Genomic DNA, 22396 nt, shown 5'->3' with positions numbered 1-22396 from the left:
GCAAGAGAAAGTCTGATTCTGGTTTTTAATTTTCTGGTGGTTTGCATGTACTAGGCAAGATCTACCAATCCCTCCTTTGGCATAAGACTAGCAGGATGGAGTGATTATTGACTAAGAAGGAAAGGCAGTGGGCAGAAGAGATTTTTGGAGGAAGTCAAGGAATTCATGTTTACTCATGTCAAAACTGAGTTGTATCCAAATGGGAAAATTTGAATCAATAGTTGAGTATATGGATTTGGAGTTCAATGGAGAAATTTGGCCTAGAGATGTACAGTTGAGAATCATCTGTATGTACACAGCATTAGATGATGTCAATAAGATTGTGTTTGTAAATAAAGTAGACCAAAAGGACTGGTTGAGCCCTGGGTATTTCCAATGGTAGGAGATTGGGAAGAACCAGCAAAGATAAGGGACAGTAAGGGAGGAGAAGAAAAAGAAGAAAATTGTTGTATTCTGGAAGCCAAGCGAAGAAAATGTTTCCAACAGGAGGAATCTAGTAACTGTCGACTGTCTCTATAGTGAAAGCTGACTTACTTCCTGGTCTTTGTGATAGCCAAATATAGGTAAAGTGCAGGGCAGACAGCTTTTTCATTAAAAAGGTGATTCCAAACTTAAACTGATAATTTCTTCCCATATCGTTTGTGTGAACTTCCTCACATGACCACACCTAACTGCTAAGGAATACAATCTCCATCTAGGAGGCCACATACCATCTGAAATGTGGAGGCTTCTCTTCCAAAAGGAAGAAGTGAATGGGTGCCAGGAAACAATTAGCAGTCTTGCCCTGCCTACTGTGTGCTAAGGTATATTGATAAGCACATATGACTTGCCCCAAAATATCTTTGCTCATACACATATATTTTTGTATGAGGTATAGTTTTTAAAACTTGAAAATAATTTATTGGAAACATTTCTTCCCTTTGTAAGCTGAATGGTTCTGTGAGTTTATCCAGCAAAGATTATGCCTCTTGTGCCAGAGGCCAACATACACAGCTTCATTTCCTAGATTTTCAATATTTAGGTATGATTTTCCCTGTGTGTTTAATGAAATAGGTCTGTTATATGCTCTTCTTACTATTTTATATTTCTTATATTTGCATATTAATTTAATCACAGTTTTCTCAAGTTGGTATTTGGTAAGACCATCTTACCCTATAATATAGCCGAGAATTAAATGAAGAGTTGTTTTAGTCAGCTATTTTGCTGCTGTGACTAAATGACCCCACCAGCACAATTGTAAAGAAAGAAAGGTTTATTTGAGGGTTCATGGTTTCAGAGATCTTAATCTAAGAAGGCCAGCTCCACTCCTCGGGGCTCAAGGTGAAGCTGAGCATTATGACGGCAGAGGTGGTGAAGAGAAGCAGCTTACATCACGGTGATCAGAAAGCAGAGAGAGACTCCTCAGGCCAGATACAAATATATATGCCCCAAAGCCACGCACCAATTCCCACTTTCTCCAGCTGAAGCCCACCTGCCTCCAGTTACCACTCAGTTAATCCCTTCAGGGATTAATTCATTAATTAGGTTAAGACTCTCAAAACCCAATCATTTGTCCTCCAAACCTTCTTGCATTTTGTCACATGAGGTTTTGGGGGATACCTCACATCCAAACCATAAGAGTATATACAGAAAAGTGCTGGAACTGGGGTAGATCTTGGCAGCAGAATGCAGATGGAATAATGGTTGGTTGTCCACACAGATCCCAAAGAAGAGTGGGCTGCCAAGCACCTTTCTCTATAATTCTATGAATTTGATCATTCATTTCCCTTTTAATGGGGGAGGGCAAGTGAAGGAAGAGTAGAAAGAAGGCAGAAACTCTTTCTTTTAATTGCCTCCAGGAGGAAAGAGTTTCACATCATATGCAAAATCTCAGGACTATGTGGCGTGGTTGGCTGTAAGTGGTTCCTCCTTTCAAAAGGACAAATGATCATAGAAGAGCAGCAGTAGTTATGAGAATCATTCATGCTGCTCTTTCATTTTTGTGGTGTTTTCCAAAGACTAAGAATGGTCAGCATATGAAGCAGATGCTGATTCAATGTATAGCATGGAAGGCTGTGGTCTTTGAGTTCTTTAATATTTATCAAAAATGGGGCATACTGAACATTTCAAGGTTTTCTTGGACAGTAGAAAAACATTTTTAAAAAAGAGAGAGATCAGAGTAACAAAAAGAGATAGATTTCATCCTTCTTTCCCTGGGGGCAACTTGACAAGACGTGAGGTAGGATTTGAAGAGCATTGCTTTACAAACATAGAAAACTAAGTAGCATTATTAGAATGAGTGTCAGAAGATGGGCAGCAGGAGGTGAGAAGATGGAAGTCCAAGGCTGCATCGGTGTCCACCCAAAGCTCCATACAGAGCATCAGATTTCTGCTTATCTAATTATGATTCAATAATTCTTGTTCTGTAACAAATACTAGCTCATTAACAAAATTTGTATCATTTGGTCTTTGTATTCTTTGGCATACCTTTGATCCTATCTTAGTTTGGATGATAGGAAGTATTGTCTAGAAAGCAGTTTCTCTTCACCCTTTTTATTGTTCACAACTTGTCAGTAGAAATCTAGTCATTGCAGAGTAAAACTATAAAATGGTGAGACTGTTTTCCCTAATCCACAAGTAATCAGTGTTTCTAAAAACATCGGTTTATCTTATCTCTCCCTTTCTAAAAAAAATGACTCCTTATTAACAGTCTGCCCAATCATAACACTTCTGTAACTACATTTCTCCCTATGGGGCCAGGCACATTACCTGGACAGGTGGGAAAGGGATATTTATTCAGGGGCCAGGCAGAACTTAGTGGTTTCAACCTAGTGAGTCGCTCTCCCACCCTTAGCTCGCAGTACAAGCAGAGCCACAGCTTCATGCTTTTGCCTGCTCATTCTTGATGGGGACTGTGACCATAGCCTTTTATTTACCTTTCTTTCATTTCCTCTTCCCTATGTAATATTCCTCTATGTCTTTACTCCGTCAGGTTTTTCCTCTTAATCATCTCTACTTGTTTTCTGGAAATGCTTATAGGGCTTGGAAGTTAAAATTTACTGTTCTGGGTAGTCAGGGTAAGTTTTGTTCTCAAACAAGAGTCAGACTACCTCCTTTATCCATCATCTTTTCTGTATTTTCATTTGTGTCTTTTGCAATTCAAAGTCAAATAAGTCTTAGTCTTCACCCTCAAATGAAAGGAAACTGAAAAATAAGCCATAAATTACAATGTAAAATGTTACTAATATGCATAAATTGTTTTGAGGAGGTGGCATGGTGGGAGGCTGTGTTCAGGGTTTAGCTGTGCGGTTAAGGCTTCCCTGGAGAGGTGGTACCTGGGAGGGTCTGACTGATGGAGGAGGGTCTTCTAGGAAACTGGGAACAGCATCTGCAAATACAGAGGCATAGAACAGCATAGTACACTTGTACCATCTGGATACTGGAAGAGAAATTGACTCTTGATCTGAAGCCATTTGAAAAAAAAAAACTCCTTTCTTCTTATGCCTCATCCCTGAGAAGGTGAGATTTTTATGAGTTCTGGTTTCTGCTTTAGGAGGTAACTGCTCTTTAGCCAGGAAGTAGCTCTTGAGGAGTAAGTGTGAAGCAGTGTTTGGATCTCCACTTCTCTTCATTCTGCTTATCAGAGGATGGCACTGTTTGTTTATGCTAGTCATTAAATTATCCATATTCAATCAAATAAATTTCCTGGAATTAAATTCTGGGGGGAAATGCCATAGATTAGAGTACCTGTTCTCAAGGTTCTGTCTCCTTTCTCCCAGATCCTTTTATTTTTTTACATCTGACTAGGCATAGCCATGGACTAATAATTCAACGTTCATTTCAACAGTTTTCATTTCTGGAACCATATTTTTCAAGTTGGGATAATAGATTTGCTGGTTGAAATGCATATATTTAAAAATACCAAAAATCATAGTGAAATTAACTGATGAAAAATTTTCTGCATAACTGTTAATATTTTTCAGGAAAAATACAGTCACAGAATCAATATGTGGATACCAGTCACTTTTAAACTGTTATCTTTTTAGATTTTTTTAAGGCACCATTGGACTGGACAAGTTATTATATTTTTTAATTTTGTGTTTTTAGTTGTAGATGGACACAAATCTTTATTTTTATGTGTTACTGAGAATCAAACTCAGTGCATCACACATGCTAGGTGAGTGCTCTACCACTGAGCCACAATCCCAGCCCACAAGTGGATTATTTATTTATTTATTTATTTTGGTACCCAGGGACTCTGAACCACTGAACCACCTCCCCAGCCCCATTTATTTATTGACGAGGTCTCACTACATTGCTTAGGGCCTCACTAAATTACTGAGACTGTGTTTGAACTTACGAACTCCTGTTTCAAATTCCAACTCACTGGGATTACAGGTGTGTGCCACTATGCCCAGCAACAAGTTGATTTATTAAGCTGCTTTTCATTCGGTAGTGTGTTTAACAAAATAAAAATTTAATTTGAATATATAAAAACAGTGCTTGTTTTTGACATGGGTTTTTATCTACACAATTGGAAAATACAGAAGTAATAGTCATCTTCTTGCTAAAAAATTCTTTATCATTCCAGGTGGTTCAGGCAACAGGGGGTCCTGAACTAGCCAGTTCAGTACTCAGCCCCCTCTTGACCAAGGACACAATTGATTTCTTAAATTATACTGTCAATACTGATGAACGGCAGCTGTGGATGTCACTGGGAGAAAGTTGGATGAAAGCCAGGTAACATGAATTTAGCATTAATAACCATACTGCTATAAGTATTGTTCTTTGTTGCATTCATCTAATGATACATTTATCTAGCCTTCTATGTCTGAAGGCTGTGAAAGACTAGGTGTTATAGGATGAAAAAGCCCAGGCTTAAAGAGCTTAAAGTCTAACGTGAAGGAGGTTGAAGTTTATGTAGTGTAAGCCTTGGTGAGTGCCGTGAGCAAGGGGTAAGCAGAATGTGGTTGGTTGGCAGGGTGGATCGGGAAGAGGACTGAGGGAGGAGGATAATTAGCTTTTGTGAAAAAGCTGGCATTTAAAATCAACAGATAATAATTCTAGTAGGTAAGGTATGTATATACAATATATACACACATATATATATAGTGTTCCACCCACAGTGTTTGCTACGTATTCTTCCATACAGCTTACATGGATACTGTTACTATCCCTATTTTATAGATGAAGAAAGTGAGGATCAGAGATGTTAAGTAATTCGCTCAGAGTCACACTATGTGTGACAGAGTGGGGGGACATGAACCTAGCCATCTGACTCTGGAGTCAATGTTTATGTTTCCTTTGTCAAACTGCCTTTGAATAGGATAAGTAGAATCTCTCTGTTGTGTAGCAGGGAATGTCCTTCCCATCAGAAAGAAAGGCACGAGGAAAAGCAGGAAGCAGGGACGTTCAGAGCAGGGAGAGTGAGTGATGGGTTTATCTGGAGATGAACTGTGGGTGGAGGATGGCTGGAGGAGGGATGGAAAAGGAGTGTGTTATGTCTGAGGTAAGCTGGGTAGGTCAGAAGGTTTCCAAGGCCGTGAGGGAACCGGGGCCTGATTCTGAAGGCTGTGGAGTAACTGAAGAGAAGTATGACATGACCACATCTCTGTTTCCAAAGGATCAGTCTGGTAGTTGGGTCTAGTGACTGGAGACAGCAGCATTCTGGGAAATGCATGCTGTAGTAGAGATTGCTTAGCATCAGCATCCTCCAGGACCAGAACAGTCTCAGTGGCACTATAGGGGAAGAGTGGATAATTTTCGGAATTGTGCATTTTTCAATAAAGTTACTGCGAAAGACAAATCATTAACAAGTATAAGGCTAGCACTTGCCAAGTAAATCAGTTTATAAAAATATTTCTAATTTCATGTGTGAATAGTTTTTGCTTGCTCATTTATCAAAATCTTTTTATTCTACTTGGAGTCAGTCATTCAGTATAGTTAGTCTACTTGGTCACTTTGAACTTTGTCTTAATGCTTTTGGGTGGTGTAAAGTTATGGATCCATTCATACATTGTTTTCTCTTTTAAAAAAGTTGATTGGATTAATTCGATAAATCAGGTACAAGTTAAAGCATTTTATTTTCACAAAATGGTTTTCTTTTTTCTTCTATTAAAACACATACATTAGGGTTAGGTTTAGGGTTAGGGATAAGGAGAGCAGTAAGAATGAAGGAAAGAAGGACTGTATAGAGGGGTGGGAGGGGTGGGGGGGAAGGAAAAAAAATAAACATCATTGCCCTATGTAAACGTATGATTACACAAATGGTATGCCTTGACTCTATGTACAAATAGAGAAACAACATGTATCCCATTTGTATACAATAAAAAAAAAATTAAAAAAAAAAACATACAAATCTTTCCCACTTATTTTCTTTTTGACTACTTGTATTGGTATATAATTTATACTTTGAATGGTTTACAGAAATTCATTAAAAACACTAGTTTTTGCTTTTATAGTGAAATTATTATCTAAATTTTCTATATATCTGTTATATATTTACTTGTCTATTATTCATGTATCAATATGTCATACTGTATACTCTATAATACAGCTTTTATATCATTATATAAAACTGCTTTAATAGATTTCTTAAATCTGTTAAATGTGTGCAGATTATAATTTTACATTAAACCTTGGTGGGATCTAATTTTTTCTCCATAAAGCTTATTAAATTTGTCAGTTTTCATACAATAAAAATAGTCCAGGCTCTTTAGTTACTTTGTTTTGGGTTCTACTGTAAAGTGAAAACATTAATGAACCTTCAAAAATTTACATCTAAAGGAAATATATTGTTACTCTTAACATGAGAAAAGGGTCATTTCAGATCCTGATTAAGAGTATTACAAAATAAATATGCTGATTTAAAAACTCATAAAAAGTAAAGAATCACAAAAGTATGTAGTAATCTGAATAAAATGACTCATTTCATCATTGTAGAACTATAACATGAAGAATTAAATCTTTTATTAAAAATGAAGCAACATATTATAGCAAAAGTGAAGTCATAATCCTGTCTTGCTCCATTTTGTGGTTCATGAGTGATCAGGAGCTTATAGGAATGTCTCTCTCAGTCACTGGGCGATGAATGGGTAGTGATTATAATTACAGATTAGTGGGCTTTGCTGATTAAAACTGAACTGATATATTTAATTTGTAAAATTGGTCATGTTTCATTTTAGTGAACTTTATAATTTAAAAAAATTATGAACCTTAATAACAGGCTTGACAGTTTCTCTTTTGAAAGATCTCTTTCAGGAGGTTTCATAGGGATTTAAGGGGAGCAAAGGGAAAGGTAGAGTCTGAAACTACTTCAGATTAGCTGAAGTGTATGCTGTAGATATGTATCACACTTCTGGTTTCACACTTCTTCTTACACATATTTTTAAAAACCCGTATCCACGTTGAAAAGTTGAGTTTAATGAGGACTTTCAGCAAAGTAATGAAAATAAATCATGCCACAGAACTGAATCTTTCTTTTATTTAACTGATGTGAAATATGACAAACATGTTTGCTTTCCCTGTTAGGTGAATGGAGGCCAGATGAGGTATATGTTGTCTTTTGAGTGTGTGTTATTTGTTTTGTTTTGTGACTTATTGCCCTCCTCCAGAGCAGAGTGGCCGAAAGAGCAGTTTATTCCACCATACGTTCCACGGTTCCGAAATGGCTGGGAACCCCCCATGCTGAACTTCATGGGGGCACCAATGGAACAAGATATGTATCACCTGGCTGAATCTGTGGCAAATGTAGCAGAACATCAGCGCAAACAAGACATGAAAAGATTGTCCACTGAGGTAAACTTTTTTTAGCCATCATCTTTTTGTAGATGGAGTAGCAATGATCTATGCATTATGATTGCGTTCTCATTCATCTGAAGATTGTTCTAGAATCAGTGACTGTTAAGTTTTCTGCCCCAGCCCATGCTGTTCTCCCATAGCCTATCAACCCTGTCCTCTCTCTGCTACCACTGCTTCCCCAGCCCTGGTAACCCTGAGTCCTTTGGCATGTACCTCTCTCTCTCCTTGTCAGGAGGATGCTCTACTGCTCCTTGGCTTATTTCTTTTTGCTTCCTTTCCTGTCATCAGACACTCAAGATAATTCCCTCCACCTAGATCCTAAAGTCTGCCCCAAGCAACTCTTTTCTGAACACCCCAATTCCTTCCTTATCCCTCCCTCCTTTCCTCTTCTCCTCTTTCTCCCTCCCTCCCTTCTTTTTTAAAAATTCCTTCCTTCCTTTCCTTCTTACCTTCCTTCCTTCTTTCCTTTCCTTTCCTTTTTTTTTTTTTTTTTTTTTTTAATGGTGCTGGGATGGAACTCAGGGCCTTGCACATACTAAACAAGTGCTCTACCACTGAGCCACATCCTCAGCCCTTCCTTTTTGTCTAGTTCAAAACCTCTCAAGTCCTGTTGGCGTGGCTGGAGGACCAAAGCCTTTTCTGGGACTCCACTTTTCAGGTTCAAATGATCACTTGCAACACAGTCACATCCTCAGGAGATCATAAAATGTCTTTAATGTTTTAGTAAGCTTTAGATTGTAACCTATTTGGGCAGCAAATTAAAGGAATGGAATTGGGTGTATTATCTTTTCACATTCCTTAAAAATGATTTTTTCTATGACTTTTTGTTCTATTGGAAAAGAAAATTAAAGATCAATTAAACTGAACCAAATATGAATGGAATGCTCAGAACCTGAGGATTTGGATGAATGAAGTCTAGTTTGAAAATGAAACAGCAAGTGACAACTAGATGCTCCTGAAGTCCTATGTTTTTCCTTTATTTAATTCCTTAGGTTAATTTTCTCATACTATGACAGGTATTTATAATGTGGCAAACCTGATACAAAGAAGTGAATTAGCAAATTACAGCCTGTGGCCACTTAAGGAGAATATGTATATAAATTAGATTTCTTAAAAATCATTCCTTTAGGGCACTGTTCTTTAGACAATAACAGTATTACAGAAAATTAGTTAAACTCTTGAATGTTTTAAAATAAAGCAAATACAATACTCTGAAATTATTTTTTTTCCTAATTGTTTTTCCTCTGGCTGCATACCTGCCCTTCCCTCTAAATGCATAATTGAGGAGATGGCTTTACTTCCCTGAGCATTGGTTAGCAGGCATATATCCCTGTCTGTACTTCATAATTCAGAGCTCATCACTGTGAATTTTCTTCCCACTTAGGAACATTTATACATAAAAAGAAATAACCCAACATGAAATTATGATGCACTTGCTGTTGCTATAGTTATAGTTGTTTTCAAGTAAAAAATTTCTAGTTTATAGTATTCGTATCTTAAATAAGAAAATATGCTCACTGTGAATGTATGCCTCACAAATTCACTTTTGGGAATTCTTTTCATTTTGTGTTTTTAAAGAGAGAGTACTATGTTCTGGCTTGTAGTATGTAAGTTTCTCTACCCTCACTGAGTAATTTTAAAAGAGAAATTATTGAGAATCCTTCCTTGTATGAGTTATTTTCCTGTTGTAAACTTTTTTCCATTTTATAACTCAAGTGGACATTCACAGGTTTAACAAAATGAAATGAAAAGCACCCACTGGCCATTGTAGGGGATTTTTTTATCTTGAGATTTTGTTGGAAAAGGGGCCAAGTAATAGTGATTTAAAATGCATGAAAAATGTAATCATCCCTAGAAGAGAGACTTTATTATGTTTTATTGCTACTATAATAAATACATTTACAAGACTTGGGTAATACAGGATCTGGTGATTTTGTGTGGAATTGAAAGGAATAGGTGATGTGGAGGGACAGATGTGGTGCAGTTCTCCCTTCCTGACTTCCTCTGACTCAGCCACAGCCCTCAACCGCACTGTTGCCATCATGGTTTGCCCATGATTTGCTGTCCTTTCTCACCTCCTCCAGCACTCCCAGGCTCTCTCAGGACACTCTCTAGTTCAGAACTAGGCAAAAGGTGGGGATGACTCTGTTTCTTGCCTCCTTTCAGCACAGTCTTAATAAAAACAAATTACTTATCGAATTTAGTATCTCTGTCTTTCCTAGGGAAATGATAAACTGAATTGATTGAACTGTGTGTTTAAATGGCTGAAAATCATCTACTGTTTGTATGCCAAGTACAATATCCTGATATGTATTCCAGGGGAATAATATAACATGGGTATTTTGACATCACCACACCATGGATTAACTCAGCCCCATGTCTGCCAACCTTTTCTTTATGATTAGCTATAGTAACCATTTATCGAAGAGTCTCTTAAAACATTCCCAGTTTCAAATATTTCATATATTTTGTCCTAGTGAATCCATAAACAGTTGAATACCAAGGAATTAAACTGCTTCAGTATCTGTCATTCTTTCCCCATGCTTCATTGTACATAAGGAAACCACATGAAATCTGTAGGTGGTAATGTTCGTTTTTTTCCCAGTCTGAGATACATCCTCTGCAGCTTTAAAACCATGGTACTCACAGGGACTCATGGACTTCCCTCTTTGTAGCACCCAGTAGTTTCATGTCCAAATTGTGTTAACTGCAGAAAATAAATGACTCCAGCATTGTCTTTTCCTGGACTCTTGACTATCAAGATCAATATTTTTGTGCCTTTCTGTGCTTCCCTTATCAGTCTATCTGATAATAGTGCTGCCATTTGTAAAAAATACTAAAAATGGTGTTCTGTGTACAATTTAAAAAATGAGTTGCTGTAAATCTAATACAGTTCAGAGAGTTTTCATGTGACAATATTGACTTTGCTCAAGTGGAGAGGGTATGTTTCTTAAACTCGGAGAGCAAAGGTTGAAGAGGTTCCCCCCCCCTACCAATTTTGTTTTATACAGGAATTAAAATCTAATACTCAAATCATCTATTACTAAAATTCCTCATGAAGTAACTTACTGCTTTTACACTGGATTATTTTCAGAATTGAGATTTAACCTTTGCACTAATAACTTTTTTTATCCTAAGTGGGTCTTTGACAAAATGTATCATCCCAATTTCATAATTTACTAGCATAATGGATAATCACTTGGAAATAAAAACTGATCATAATATGGTGGATGTCAGTGGTCATTTGAATGAATGGTGTTTGGTGATTCCTTATCCTACCCTGCTGTCTTTCAGCACTCCAGCGTATCTGAGTATCCTCCAGCTGATGGGTATGCATTCAATAACAGCGTGTACGCAAGAGGGGCCCATCTGGATCACGGGGAAGCTGCTGGTGCTTTTAAGCCAACTCCTAATCGCCATGCAGATAGGTAACATTTAATGGGTGCCATCTGGCTAGCCGGGAAATACTGTCTCTGATTTAGTGCTAATGAGTGACAGTGTCTCTATTGTCTACTTTTCATCTGCTAATGATTTGAAAAGTTTCAGGTGTTTCTTTATAGAGCTTACTTTGAGGTGCAGAAGATATCTAGACCTCCAGTCTGTTGTTCTCACCTAGTTCAAATATCTTTGGTTAATCTTCCCTTTTTAAAAAGATACTTCTGTCAAGAATCCATATATTAAGAATAAAGAATTATCTTGAAGCTTTTAAATTCATTTGTACCAGATGTTGTCTAAAAGACTTTCCAGCTCTATAACTTTTTAAGGGAAACAATTTCCACCTTTTCCCTCATGCAACAAATCTTCCTTTAGATGGGAATATTTAAATTGGGGTATAACTAAATATTTAAGTCAATACCTCGCCATTCTTGCCATTTCATGTGATTACATTTTATCTTTATTTTCCAGTTTGTACATTTCTTTTATTATGCCATATTTTTACCATTAAAAATATAATTAGAGATGGAGAATTAAGATTAAAAAATGAAGGAATAGGTTTACTTTTTTTTTTTTTTTTCAATCTTGTTTTCCAGCAAGTGAGCTTTACATAGGGATCATGCACAAAGGGAAAGATAGGAGGTGGAACCCTGGTAACAGGGATAGGGGAAGGCGGTCATTCAGATGAAGGGGTAGGGAACTTGTCCCAGTACTCTCCTATGTTGAAGCCTCTCTCATCATGAGTATTGCTTGACTTTATTTTTTTTTAATTTTTTATAGTTGTGTGTGGACAGAATACCTTTATTTGTTTATTTTTATGTGGTACTAAGGATCGAACCCAGTGCCTCACATGTGCTAGGCAAATGCTCTGCCACTGAGCTATAACCCCAGCCCACCTTTATTTTTAATATATCCTTTTCTTATAGAATCTTTAAACTTGAGTATAAGTAAATATTTAAGTCAATGCCTTGTCATTCTTGCCAAGGTAGGATTCACAATTTTCATTCTTTGTCAGGGATGATGACTGAAGTATTACTTAAGTAATCGGCATAGAAATTGTACAGGTATTATTCTAAGGGCAACTGTAAATATTAAATAAAAAGAAAACCCATTGATGAATAATGTATTTTGAAAATGCCAGCATTTGAATCTAAGTTTTAGTTATATAATTAATTTTTAGTAGATCAAGGTCAAAGTCAGTTTTGAAGAATTTCTTTGAAATTCTTGACTGAGTGACTGCTCATCCTATATTCCCTTTTTTCTTTCTTTTTGTCATAGAATATCTAGGAATTATTTCAGATTAGTAATTCTTACCTTTTCTTTTTGTTATGTCACTCCAGTAAATCAGGATGGCTTATGTGCATTCAGTCTTATTATACATATTAATAGTAGAATTTTTTTATCATGTTCCATTTTATGACAACCTCTAGCACATTGTGGCTACTAAGTATAGACTTATTTGATTGATTGAATGAGTGAATAAGTACATGATATTGTATCCAGCATTTTAGTCACTACCTCTTTGACCCCCACCTGCAGATCTACAAGGTATGGTATCCCTGATAGAATAACCTCTACCATTTATTATGGGCAGCTTAATATAGTATCTTTAAAACTTCATGATGTTTATGATTGTTATAGAATATTGGGAAGTTTGTACCCTTGAGTTGTTGACTTTTAATTTATTGATTTATTAACCTTTGTACCTTATCAAATTCTAAAGTGAATTTAGGCAGGTCACTTAAATTCTATGCAATTAATGTTTTCAGTAAAACTTATAAATGAAATAAAATATAAAATTAAGAAATTTAGAATGAGAATGATAATTAAAATCTATAAAGCCTAAGTATTAACATTATGATCGAATTTCAGTTTTGTCTTTGAGATTCATGGCTATCAGAGAAAAAAGAAAAACAATCATTCATTACTCTTGCTGGGGGTGGGGAGCATATATCAGTTCATTATTAAATTTTCAAAATTATTTGTCTCAGAATTTTGTATGGGACAGGATAGTTGATGTAAAGGCCACTATTTTTTCTCTCATTCAGAGAAGATTGTTTTGGATTTCATGAGACTTCTTTAGGAACCTTTGATCAGTAGGAAATTTAAATGGAAAGTAGGAAATTCCATGAAGGGATAATAGCTTTAACTAGTTAAAATGGAACCAGAGAAAAGAAATTTTAAGCAATCTAGTGAGTGGTGGGTAAATTGTAGATGTCAGGTGTCCTTATGGATCCCATCTCCCAGTGGAGCAGAGTAGGAGGTGGGACAGTTGATAAATACTTGGATCACTGATATTCTTTGTTACTAAGAAAGTTTGGTGTTTTTAAAAAAGTTACGTGAAACTTATAGTATGACATGAAGTACACAGAGGTTTTGAATTTGTTTTTATAATTGTTACCATTGACTTTAATTTCTGTTACATGCCAGAAATGCAGTAGGTACTATATGAAGTCTGTTCCTTGTTTAGTGAATTTATCATGTCATTAGATAGATCATTTGATGAATTTAGAAACCTTACCTTTTTTTCCAGTTTGGCAATTTCTGTGCTTTAATTGGTATATTCAGGCCATTCATATTTAAAGTGATCATTGATATAGTTACAATATTATTCATCATATTTAGTTTTCTTCCATAAACTACCATTTACTCAGCAAATATTTTCCCTGGGTTATAGATTTTATTTTATTTTTTCCACATTTTTATTGGTGCATTATAGTTATACATTTTGATGGGATTTATTGTTACATATTCATACATGCACACAATATAACAATATAATTTGGCCAGTATCACTCCCAGCGCTTGCCTGCATCCTCCCTACCTCCCACCCCTTGGTCCCTTTCCTCTATTGATCTCTCTTTGATTTTTAGGAGATCCATCCCCACCTTTGTTTTCCTTTTTCCTCTTAACTTCCACATACGAGAAAAAAATGACCCTTAACCTTCTGAGTTTGACTTATTTGGTTTAACATGATGGTCTCTAGTTCCATCCATTTTCCCACAAATGCCATAATTTTATTTTTCTTTGAAGTGGAATAAAACTCCATTGTATATATATACCACATTTCCTTTATCCATTCTTTTATACATTGATGGACACGTGGACTGGTTCCATAGTTTGTAGAGCCCTTACAGTAAAATGAGAGATTACAATTTACTGCTATTCAGATGCAATTCATATTTTAGAGATGTTCTCAAATTATTGCTGTATCTATATCTACTCTGTACCAAGTGGAATAGCTATTATTACAAATCAGAAATGGAAACAGTACATTTTGATACATTCTAAATTTCTTAATAAACTCTGGAACATTTAAAAATTATGAACTGTGATTTTCCAATCAATTACTATAATCACTGTCATATCTAGATTTAATCTATAGAGGACAGGAAACTATCAACCATAAAGATTTGCAAATTCTATAGTGGTTAATAGGTGCATTCTGGGTAAACACTTTTGAGGTGGATAAGATAGCACAGACTTCATGTAACTGCCACAAACTTTTCTTTCTAATGAGCTAAGGCAGATACCCAGTGGCAGAGTTGTTACACTCTTTGTTATAATACAGTCAACTCTCTATTATCTATAGGGATTATTTTCTAGAACATAGGAGAAAGAACATGGGGAACAGAAAAGGAGAGCTGAAATTTGTTTAACTTAATTTTGGAATCTTTTATTCCTCAAATGAGATTTTAATATAATGTGAATATATAAAGTAGGTAAAAAAAAAAAGAGCTATTTCCAAAGAGATAGGGATGGGAAATCTATGGACCATAGGTTTTTACTTATTAACAATATATAATAGTAACTATAATTTCACTTTTTCCTCCAATACATATATATTTTTAATATACCAAAACTAGCCAGTAGGTTGTACAGCTTATAGATCATCTTTTCTTCTTATCCCTGTTGTCCTTCTCAAATGGAGTTACCACCTAAGAGGTAGCAAAACATCTGTGATGACAGAATGCCTTGTATTTATAGCTGTCCTCCCATAGTCCCTGGCATAACTTAACTGTTTAGAGAACGTGGGTACGCAGCAAAAAGAACGACCAATTGGCAGGGCAAGAATGACTAAACCTCTTGTCTCTGTTTTTTCTCTTGAGGAGATGTGTGAGGAAATGTGGGAATGTAAATGGAGGAGATTAGGGAGTAAAAATTAATAAAGAGTTAACATTATTATTGAAATTTATGAAGAAAATATAGATGTATTTTAATGCGCTGGGTTTTATGTATAAAATAATATTAAATTATATAGTTTAATCTGTTAATGCTTCTTTAATTAGAAGAGGTATTTAGTTTTTAAGAAAGTTTTCTTTTGAAAAAAGAAACAATATTTATAAAAGTTTATAATGAATTAAGATATTTATTTCTTTCAAAGTGTTACTAGTCCTGTGCCTAATGCATACCTTCCTTCACAATTTAGATACCTGCGCAAAGCTTTCCTAAAAATTGACACCTAGTCACATTTTTAAAATATTTTTATTTGGATAAGAGATGTTGCTTGAATTGTAAAATCAACATATATTACCACTATTTTCTTTGGTCTCTCTTAATTTTATGAAAATAGATAATAGCATTTACCCTTATTCTAGCTCTTTCATGGTAGAGATATAATGATTAATAAAACAATATCCAATGTGTGTATTTATTAGACAAGGAATTCATAGGTTTGAATTCTAGAGCTGGACCTGTACCAACTAGCCTTATGATTTTATTTTACATCATTTATTTTTGCCTTAGCCATAGTTTGTTTTTATTTCCTATATTCTGGAAAATATAAAACTAAACTGCCATCTAAATAATTTTTCAGAAAGCTTTCTGGTAAGATTTAGCTTGATTTCATGTTTTGCTTTTGCTTTCAGTCTTCAGGAAGAGCTGGTAGAATGATAGTCTCTTGTCTTCCTCTTTATAGAAATTATGACCCACTCAAAACACAACCCAAGAAATATGCCAAATCCAAGTATGACTTTGTAGCAAGGAACAACAGTGAGCTCTCGGTTCTAAAGGATGATATATTAGAGGTAATAGAATCTTACCTTTTTATGCTCTTAATAAAGTGGATTTATTAGATTCATCTTTTGGTCTGTTTTAAGCCTTCCTAAAGAAATGCCCAGGTCAAGAAATTATTCTTCTTGTTCTATAACTAAGGATACAGTATATGATAGATATTTATATCTATTTAGATGGAGTGGCTGCTTTATCCATTTTCCGACCCCATAATAATGTCATAGGTTCAAGTAGAAGCTACCTAGAATAAGTTATGGCCGGAGAGAGACAAATGTCTTGGCTTACATTATTGTCTTCCTTCTTCTGGACTTTATTCATTTTGGAATCAAGGCAAGTTATCCTTCAAATTTAGATGTAGTATTACATTTTAATAAGAGAAAACATTCCCTTCTTTCTCTCCTAGTATGCTTGCACAAGTGTACTCAGTAGTACTGCCACACCCAAATCTTTCCTAGGTTATAACAGAGTTCATCTTGAACATGTAAGATGAATGGTGACAATAAATTTTATTTAAAAAATGGTTTTCATACTTTACCTTTCTATTCCCCAAATGAAGACAATAGGACTTTCTAAGATGGTCCTTTTAATGCTCTGTAAGTACCTCAAATAATGCAGATGCATTCTTGGGAGGTAATAGATTTTGGATAGATTCACCATAGCAATTCCATACCTATTCTGTACTAGTACATGTAATTCTTAGAGTAATCCCTGAGAATCTTTAAATCAACAATAATCTGAGTCTATTTATCAGAAGTGAGAAAAAAATTTTAGTTGAAGTCTACGAGTGAAATTTGAACCTTATAGATTGGTTCCTTATGGTAATTTTGCCTTTCTTTTATGATGACAGATACTTGATGATAGGAAACAATGGTGGAAGGTTCGAAATGCAAGTGGAGACGCTGGGTTTGTGCCAAATAATATTCTGGATATTGTGAGACCTCCAGAATCTGGATTAGGACGTGCTGATCCACCATATACACATACCATACAGGTAATTATGATATTTTAACAAAGTTCATAAAACTTCAAATTCATCATTTGGAAAGGATTTAAATACCTTTTGTGTAATAATCATTTTGAGCTTTAATTGGTTTCACAATTTTTTCAGCAGCAATTGGTGGGCTAACAGTAAGAGACATAGTGAAGAGTACATATTTTCTGATTTTTTTTGCTAAGGAAATTGCTCAAAATGTTTAACAGTAAATGACTTTCTCTTCATAATGCTTTCTCCCAGCCAACCTACAGTTTTTTGGATATTAGAAAAAAATAGCACTTGTCTCTTTATCCTTAGTACTCACATCCACCAGTGGTTTCCCCTTTTTTGAGAGTGGCACAGAGACAATGACTGGAGTGTCCAGCAGTTGACTTTCAACAGTCTTTGCCTTTTGAAATCTCTTAAATGTTCTTCTGTTGTCCAGCCTTGAATTTGCACTCACCTTACCTTAGATTAATACATGGATATTTTTTTCAGTTGGATTATAATATTTTTTCCTATTGATTTTAAAGTTAAGACATGTTTTTGATATATAGGTTAGCTAGGTCAGAGTTTCTCATTTTAATCATTGAAGTCTTCTTGAGGCCCATTACAGGTTTTTAAGATTTCAGTAACCCTGGTCATTTCATTCCCCATAACAACTGAATTCACATCCTGTTAAACTCCGAAGATTTTAATCCTGTGATGGGCTCTCTAGAGTTGAGTCTGCTAACAGAACCAGAATAGAAGAACTCTCACATGCACATAACCTCTGAACCTAGGATAGCTTCTTTCTTATCGCCCCAGAATTATTTTAATATTTAGAGTCTTGAGAAAAGGATCATGTCTGACTCCATAATCATTTCAAGGAGTCATGTAGAAGCTTCACGGATACACAGTGAAATGGTTTATTTTTATCCCAGGAATAGACTTAATAAAATACAGATTGTCCAGACCTAATTGTGGTCATTGTCCTGCTGCTGTGATGAGTTACTTACACAAATGGCTCCTCATGGTGTTCTGGCCTAGTGCAGATAGTGCGCTTGTCCAGAGGGACTGACTTCATTAGAATCTCTGCATCAAGAAAAATTAAAAATAGGGGCTGGGGAGATAGCTCAGTTGGTAGAGTGCTTGCCTTGCAAGCACAAGGCCCTGGGTTTGATCCCCAGCACCAAAAAAAAAAAAAAAGAAAGAAAAATTAAAAATAAAGAATTAGTGCATAGTTTCTATACCTCTATAATCTAGTGATGGCAGTTGAAAATTCTGTTTCCTGTGCTTAAGTTTTGCCTGGCCTAACATGCATGTATATTATGTACTTAATTTATGTCTATCATTTGTCATTAGCTATTGATGCCAAGAAGGAGTTTGAGTTATTCAAGGTATGCTCTGCTCCATTCCTGTGGATTTTTGAAGTGACATTTCTACTTAGTTTTTATGTGTTTATTTTCTAAGTTTGTACTTTTCTTATTTTAAGATGTGGTTACCTGGTATAATATAGGCTTCTGTCTGGTTTATGAATGTCAGTTTTTCATTTTCTTTCCTATAAAGGTTTTTACCATTTCTGTAATCCAGTTAAGTCCCAAGATTTACATTCTCGAATATTTCAATGAAATTGATCCAGGTGCTTTAAAATAGATTAGAAATCATAATATAGAGCTTATATATATGATAATATTATTATATTATAAAGGTATTATTATCCCTATGTAATTATATTACATATGCTATAATTATGTATTATTAAATATATCATTATATTTAAGTTTTTATAGGTGTTCCACATCTGGGGCAATGGGACAAAATGGGTTAAATAGTGTTAGAATGTATGCTTAAAATGTAAGACTAGAACACTGATATTTATTCTTGAGATGTATGGTTTTTTTCAAATATTTATCTCATGAGAATCCATAAGAAGGACTATTCACAAAGAATATCCCTAATCTTATGTGTGAGGAGAAGCCAAGACTTTATATTAGATGTTAAAAACAATTATCCAAGTTCATTTTTGCTTTGTGCAGGGTAGTTAGAAATAGGCAGACTTCAAAAATGAAAAAAAAATGTATATTTAATTTTGCAAATAATATAAATTCAAAGTATTTTCCCCAATTGGAGTTTCTTGAGACAGAGTCTAGTATTTGTTGCCTTTTCCTGTTTGCTATTCACTCTTGTTTTGTTCTTTAATTCTGATTCCTGGCTTGAGCCATAAGTTGACTTTTCTGTTTAAAACTGGCTTCTGTCTAAAGCCAAACCAAAATGGTTAGTACATATTATAGGCAGAGAGAGTACTTTTGGAAAGCATAAAATCTATTTCTCTTTTCTTTAACAGAACCTCATCTTACATTTTTGTCAACTTTGGCACAACCTAGAATTTTTTAAAGTGCTCACAAGTTTCAGGAGTGTGTTTTGCTACTTTGTGTAAATAGAAACTTGTGGTCCCTCGGGATTGACTGCTTTGACTATTTCCTTTTAAACTTTCAACACAGTCTTGCTGTCTTCTGAAAATTTCTGAATGCCACTATGAATGCAGTGATGTGTATAGAAGCTGTGTGTATGTGTGTGTGTGTGTGTGTGTGTATGTGTGTATATGTTGTTTATGTTGGGGCCCTCCTTTTAAAAGGTATTAAAATCAATCTGCTCTTTAACACTTGCTGGAAATTTGGGGCTGAGCTCAACAACAGCATCAAGATCTTGTAAGATTTTAATAAGTAAGCTTGACAGTCTGCTATCTGCCACAAATCCTGCTCTGAAATAATTCCTATTCTCAAAGTATTTATAACCTATCTTAAAAAGTGAATAGTGTAATATGGAAAAAAAAGCATCCTTAGAAATATGCACCAGTCATCTTTATATCTCTACATCAATGTTATGATATATCTTTACTAAAATATCTAAAGAAAAATTCTGCCACTTATTTCAGAGTGACAGTAAAGATATCATCATATTTATGAGATTCTGGTGATGTTAATGCATTATAAAACTCAACTGAATTACGATTTATATCATACTAATCTTTTCATTCATTCATTTCTTAAGTGTTTGTTGAGTGCCAGCATCTTGTGCGAGATAGAAAGAATAATAGGAAGCCCAGCACTGAGTAGATCTTCTCTGAAAGCCTGCTGTACATCCTCAGATCCCCAGATCATCCACCAGGGCTCTGCCCTTTCCTTGGTGCTGCTGTATTAGGAGCAGCAGCAATCCCTCCCCTCCTCACATACAGCCTGTCCACTTTCCCCTTCCTGCCTCTTCTATCCCATGGTAGAAAAACATCGAAGGAATGTAAAGATACTTCCTCTAACAGACATGTTTCGATCCCATCCTGTACTGCTGCAGGACCTCTGTGACTCATTCTTGAAGGAGGCTTTCACGCCCATGGGCAGCAATGGTGTTACACTCCCAAAGAGATAATGCCAGTGGTCTGTGCTCATGCTGCACCAGGCATTCTTTCAGGACTTCAAAAATACTAATTCATTTGATTCCCCAAATATCTTGTGAAGTTGTCACAGTTTACATGTGGAACTCAATTACAGGAGAAACAACTTGCCCACGGTTACACAGCTACATGGAGCCAGGACGAGGACCCAGCCCTCAGAATCTATACCCTGTGCTCTGATGCACTTTGCTGTACAGGGAATAGTGCTGGCACAGGATGATTATAACTTTTCACTTCATGAATGCTTAAAGTGACATTTTCTCAGAATAGTTTTACCATGCATTATACTGTGATTAACAGTTAATTTGATCAGTCATAATTCTTAGAATTAGAATTAGATTTTGCCTTATGCATCCATTTCTTGAATTTTGTCCATTCTTTCACTTAAAAAATAATTTAGGAAAATAACCCAAATTTTAGGATTCACTTAGAAAGTGGACATTTTGTGAGTTGTAGAATTAAGGGAATTAGATATAAACTATTTCCATGTAACTTCTGTAAATCACCAATTATTTTTTAAATGTATACAGTTATGACTTATTTTCATCTGTAATTTTACATTTCTAGTGAAGAATAAGTGTATGTGGATTGTGGCAGTTTTGGGGTGAAAGGCCAATTGTTCATGCACTTTCTGTCAGAAATTCTGTTCTAATGGCAGGGTGCTCCTACCTGGCACCGGTGAATAGGTGTTGAATTGTCGCCTGAGTTCCCTGAGAATCCAGGCTATTTAATATCCTCACCTTTGGAGTGACCTTTTACAGCTCTCTGAAGACAGCCATTCCCACCTAATGTCTTTTCCCTGTAGCTTCAATTGTGTTTAAAAACAAAGAGAGGAAGGTAATAAAGAATTTACAAAAGATATGGAAAATAAAAAAATTGAACCAAACCACAGGGATGACAAAGTAAATGCTTATGAGGAATTACGGAGAAATGATAGACCTTTTGAGTTTTAGAAAGTTTGTTACAGTGTACTCCAGGGCTTTGTGGTCATTTGGCTGGGTAGCAGGTGGACATCCTGGGTTCTTTCTCTCCACTTGGAATCTGCTTACCATACAGTTTCTTGATATTTCTTCTGACTTGATTTGCAGAATTATAGTGAATGTGCATCTATTAGAACTACCCCTTGCCATAGAGATTCTCATGCTATATGCCAGAAGCAGAAACTACCTCCCTGCCGCTCTTATTTCTAATACACCAATGATCTGACTAAAGAAAGTCTTTTATTATTAAGTATTTAGCTTTATTATTATTATTACTATTACAGATATTCTTACTCTATCAACACTCAGATAATTTTGAATGCCCAGTCTGTGTGATCCTGTGAATTCAACACAGTTTCTTATCTTCTCTCTTTCCTAACTATTATGACACTGTGGGAAAAGTTTAAATCTGTATGTCGGTAGATGAGGATTCTGCTACTAGGTAAAGAGAGCTTTTTATTTTCCTGTGTTTTGACTTGTTTGGCTGTGAAATAGAAGGAGTCAGGTCACGTGGCCTTCACAATCCACTATAGATTCATAATTTTTTTTCCTCATGTGCATGTTTAAATAGCCCTAAATTAAGAATGGAAATATTTCTAGAGGGAACTAATGAGCAACCAGCACATGTTATACATGCTTTGTGTTTTAAAACTCGGCCCTGACAGATAATGCTGGGCAGAGAGATAATTTTATTAATGATGCCTTCATATTCTTCCAGCAAGACCAACTTCCTGATAATGTATAGTTCTTTAAAATTTGTTTTTTTTTTTTTAGAAAAATTCATCT

The 22396-nt window shown here is 35.4% G+C and overlaps 1 protein-coding gene across 11 annotated transcripts in view; it reads left to right on the top strand.

The window, feature by feature from the left end:
- The window catches only part of Eps8 (epidermal growth factor receptor pathway substrate 8), a 168824-nt gene that overhangs the window by 130644 nt on the left and 15784 nt on the right, over positions 1-22396 (top strand). For all 11 annotated transcript variants that reach the window (XM_047549461.1, XM_047549464.1, XM_047549457.1 and 8 more), the window contains 5 exons: positions 4571-4719; positions 7593-7776; positions 11074-11207; positions 16133-16241; positions 17075-17218. In XM_047549461.1, coding sequence (XP_047405417.1) covers positions 4571-4719; positions 7593-7776; positions 11074-11207; positions 16133-16241; positions 17075-17218 — 720 coding nt within the window. The remainder of the gene's footprint in view (positions 1-4570; positions 4720-7592; positions 7777-11073; positions 11208-16132; positions 16242-17074; positions 17219-22396) is intronic.

The sequence above is a fragment of the Sciurus carolinensis genome, chromosome 4 (genome assembly GCF_902686445.1).
Source record: "Sciurus carolinensis chromosome 4, mSciCar1.2, whole genome shotgun sequence".
NCBI lineage: Eukaryota > Metazoa > Chordata > Mammalia > Rodentia > Sciuridae > Sciurus > Sciurus carolinensis.
The sequence above is the reverse complement of the archived record's forward strand: the minus strand, read 5'-3'. Positions and strand labels throughout refer to the sequence as shown.